The sequence below is a fragment of the Microtus ochrogaster genome, linkage group LG2, assembly GCF_000317375.1.
Source record: "Microtus ochrogaster isolate Prairie Vole_2 linkage group LG2, MicOch1.0, whole genome shotgun sequence".
NCBI lineage: Eukaryota > Metazoa > Chordata > Mammalia > Rodentia > Cricetidae > Microtus > Microtus ochrogaster.
Window position 1 is genome coordinate 52,727,036 of NC_022028.1, and position 4,254 is coordinate 52,731,289.

General features: G+C 47.4%; 1 protein-coding gene across 2 annotated transcripts in view; it reads left to right on the forward strand.

Moving 5' to 3' along the window:
* The first annotated feature begins 6 nt into the window (after positions 1 to 6).
* The window catches only part of LOC101982704 (diphosphoinositol polyphosphate phosphohydrolase 1), a 57,612-nt gene continuing 53,364 nt past the window's right edge, over positions 7 to 4,254 (forward strand). The window contains exon 1 of one of the 2 annotated variants that reach the window (XM_005360380.2): positions 7 to 218. In XM_005360380.2, coding sequence (XP_005360437.1) covers positions 120 to 218 — 99 coding nt within the window. In that variant the 5' untranslated portion in view covers positions 7 to 119. The remainder of the gene's footprint in view (positions 219 to 4,254) is intronic. The other variant, XM_013351215.2, reaches the window with a different exon arrangement.

Here is a 4,254-nt window from a genome sequence, read left to right on the forward strand (position 1 = left end):
CCTCCCCGCCTCCGCCGAGCCGGGGGCGCGCGCGCGCGGCCGTCCGCCGCAGCCTTCCCCCTCCCTCTCTCTCTCCCGACTCCGAGGCCCCCGCACGGCTCCCCACCAGGGCCCGGAGGATGATGAAGCTCAAGTCGAACCAGACCCGCACCTACGACGGCGACGGCTACAAAAAAAGGGCCGCGTGCCTGTGCTTCCGCAGCGAGAGCGAGGAGGAGGTGAGGCCGGGGCGGGGGGTCTGGGAGTGCGGGGCGCGGCCCGGAGGGCTCTGGACGCGGGGCTGAGGCAGGGGGATGGTACTCTGCGACGACCGCCGTTCCTCCCCGCCGCCCCGGCCAGCCGCGCTGACCCGGGAAGAGCGGCTCCGCGCTTGGCAGCTCGGCACACGTGCACGAGGCGCATGCCGGCCTTTGTGGCTGAGCCCAAGGCCGCCCGGGCAGGTTTGGGGCTGGCTGAGGAGCTGCGGCTGCCGGCGGCGGGCGGGAGGGCGAGCCCTGGCGGGGACAGAAGATCCTGGGCGCCGTGCACCAGCCAGAGCCAGCCGTTTGAGGCCAACGTTGAGTTGGGAGGCCGGATGGTGGAGCCCGAAGAGAAAGGACGTTGGATACAATTTTTTTTTTTTTTTTTGTCCATCGAAAATTTTCAAAGACATTAAATGCTGTATTTATTAAGATCTTTATCCTGACAGTTCGGTTGTGCCCTATAGGATAACCTGTAAGATACGCTCGGAAAATAGAAAATTTTTAGAGTCTGTTTCTTTTTGCTTAAGGAACTTAAAAAAAAAATCTCAGCTTCACAAAGCCGTTTCTGTGGTGATGAAGGGAATGCCGAAAAGGCGCATGTTTTGTAAATCCACAAAGAATAGCTGCTTCGGGAATTCGTCGGATGCCTGTGGGAACACATTTCTGTCGTGTGCATGGTGGTCATGGCAGTTAGCTTGTAAACCATGAAGAACAGTGAAACTGAGCGTTTGACCTCGGCCGCCAGCGGTGGGCTGTGGTGGCCGGGCTGCAGTACAGCGCAGCGTGTTGAAATGGGGGAACGGAACTCTACCCGTTAGTTTTGAAAAGCCGTGATGAAACCGACGGCTGGATTGCCATTAGTCCCTGTCCGGAGATGTTTAGGAGGAGGAGGAGGGAATTTAAATGACTGCCCGAAGAAAAGCAGTGAAAGCGTTCATTGTACTGTTGAGGGATTGCTGGGGATGGCTTCAGCAGCAGAGTTCGGAAATGTATACTTTGTTACTTTGCGTTTATTACAAAGGTCCTCCAGGGAGGCGTTGTCAGCGGTGTCCTGTCGTAAATGATGAGCGGGTTTTAGAATCCGTTCTTAAGTAAAGTAAAACCGTCATTCATGAGGAACTTCAAGAGGCTTTGTTCTTTGTGTTATCACATGGGAAGTCAGATGGGATCTGGGAGGGAGGCTGTCGACCGGAGGGACAGTAATTAGCATAATAGCATGCCGCACTACAGTGCTGTGGTTAAGCCTGTACCCCAGTTAGGGTAGAAGGTTGTGTAATTTAGTCACGTGAGTGCGGCAAGACTTTGTTTTAAAAAGATTGTCCTAGAGGTTGAAAATGTGAGTATTTTGGATAAATACTGGAAACTTAAGATCCTAAGCAAAGGAACAACCGAGTTTTACTTTTTGGTTGAAAGTTTTATGATGGTCGACAGCAGCTTTGATGTGCATGCGTGTTTGTGTTTTGGCCACCCTTGGCCTTGTGCAGGTCAGACCAGGCGTAGGACCTGATTTGTAGGAGCTTAAAGTTTTAAACTGTTAAGAGAAGCTTTAATGCATTTGCTTGATGGTGGAGTTTCCTTTATTGAATTTCTTTTTGCACGTTGGTTGGTTAATGAACAGAACAATCGTGTGAATCTTGAATTATTGATTCCGTGGGTGCCGTAGTCATAGTCTGGTAAGAACGTTAATGGGCACAAGCTGGTTAGAGACTTGTTCTGGTCAGTGAAACAGACAGGCTTTCAACTCAGAGCCCACTAAGGGGCAGCCCTCAGTTAGCGGTTATCTGTCTCTGCCCAGAGGGTTTCTGATAGTCTCTTAGTTCTGAGAAAGTAATCTCTAGGGTACTGTTTAACTCTCAGATTATATAATTGTGTTGGAAGGGAAGTGATTTGTTAGTTCCAGGGAAGCTTTTATGTTCTCAGTAGATGTGCCAGAGACTGGAAGTGTTAGCTGCCACCATTGTGGGGAAAGTGAAATTCACACTTAAAAGGGCATTCAGCCCAATTTTATTTTTTTAATTGGAACTAATGGCTTTCATCAAGAGAATTGTTAACATTTTTTTTTTGCACAGTGCAACAGTAATGTAAATGTAAACAGGACCTTGAGGGGTTTTTTTTCCCCTTTTTGTTTTTTGAGACAGAGTTTCTCTGTAGCTTTGTAGCCTGTCCTAGAACTTGCTCTGTAGATCAAGCTGGCCTCGAACTCACAGAGATCTGCCTGTCACTGCTTCCCAGAGTGCTGGGGATTAATCCACTACCAACTATCCAGTGATTTTTATTTATTTATTTTTTTAAACACTGCCTTGATATTTTTTAAAAATTTATTTATTTATTATATATACGGTATTCTGCCTGCATATATCCCTATAAGTCAGAAGAGGGAACCATATCTCATTATAGATGGTTGTGAGCCACCATGTGGTTGCTGGGAATTGAACTCAGGACCTCTGGAAGAATAGCCAGTGCTCTTAACCTCTGAGTCATCTCTCCAACCCCTGGTGATTTTAAATGTAATTAGCCAATGTGAAAAAACATACATACGGTGTGAAGAAAGAGATTATAACATTAAGAAATAATTGACCAAAATCACTCAGCCTTGGGAAGCTGTAGTCACAGGCCCAGCAGTAAGAGCAGCAGAAAGTGATCCAGGTCAGAACCGGAGTGTGTGCAGTCATTGAGCACACACTGAAGGTGAGGTTGTCTGTACAGTAATGGGAGAGATGAGTAGGAGAGAGCTTAGAGCTGGCAGGGGGGGGGGCGGGTGTGCAGAAGGGATGGAGAATTAGAAAAACCTACCCAGTAGCATTGTGCTGGTGGGTTTTCTTCTAAACTTATGGCTGTTTTTCTTGTTGATAAATTGAAATTAATAGGAAAAAGTCCCCTGCTTATGGATAACATTTTTGTAAACGGGTATTTAATATAGATGACATTGTTATTGCAGTGCTGTACCCCGAATGAGAATGATTACCGTACTCATAAGCTGGTTCCCAGCCCTGGGCTCCCTGGAGGTGAATTGTGTGCTCAGTCCGTGTTTGCTTAGGTTTGTCATTCTTGTCTTTGTGGAGGTTTTCAGGGTGAAACACCCATGAAGAAGGATCACTCTGTGTGTGTGTGTGTGTGTGTGAGAGAGAGAGAGAGAGAAAGAGAGAGAGAGAGAGAGAGAGAGAGAGAGACTTTAGAAAGACCGCAGATGCACGTCATGAAGGAAGTCACTGCTTAGTTAAGTGCACAGGCCCACTGGAAAGGGCTGAACAGCTACTGTAGGATTTTGCGCATAGATACCTTTTATCCCATTTAGGGGCGAAACCTAAGAGTAGGTCATTCATTATGTGGGTGGCATAGGAGATAAAGTCAGCTGTAATTCAGTACTTCTTTTTGTTTGCTTTGGCTGGCCTTGAACTCCTGATCTCCCGCCTCCATTTAACTATTGGGAATACACACCCAGCTGAAATACTTAAGCTATTTCTTCTTCTGTTTTTTCCCCCTTCAGTGCTGAGGATTGAACTCAGCCCCTTGCAGGCTATGCAAGTGCTCTACCAGTAAGTCACATCCACAACCCACAGTTTTGTTTTTATCTTGAAATCTTGGCTCCACAAAGATTAGCAAATCAATATACTTTTATGTTTTTTTAATTGATTGGGTAATGCAGTTCATCTTTGTATATTTGACTTTGACTCTCTTAGAGCCGTCCCAGAGAGACTGCTCTTCTTCCTCTACTCCTCTTTTCTGGAACCTCTGTGGGGGACGGCTTGTTTGTGCTCTGTACCCTTAGTAGGAGGGCTGAGGAATGTGGCCCTGGCTTCTCAAACAGTTGAAATCTCTCAGAATGAACAGTGATGGACACTGACCTCTGAGAAAGATCAGCCATGCCGAGTGCACACCAGGTAACAGTCCAGTGCCTGAGAGTCAGCTGCTATCACCCAAAGGTCTGCAGTAGCCCAGATTAGTGAGCCTTTTTATTTATTTCTTTTTGGTCTTTAAGACAGGGTTTCCCAGCCGGGCGGTGGTGGCGCAC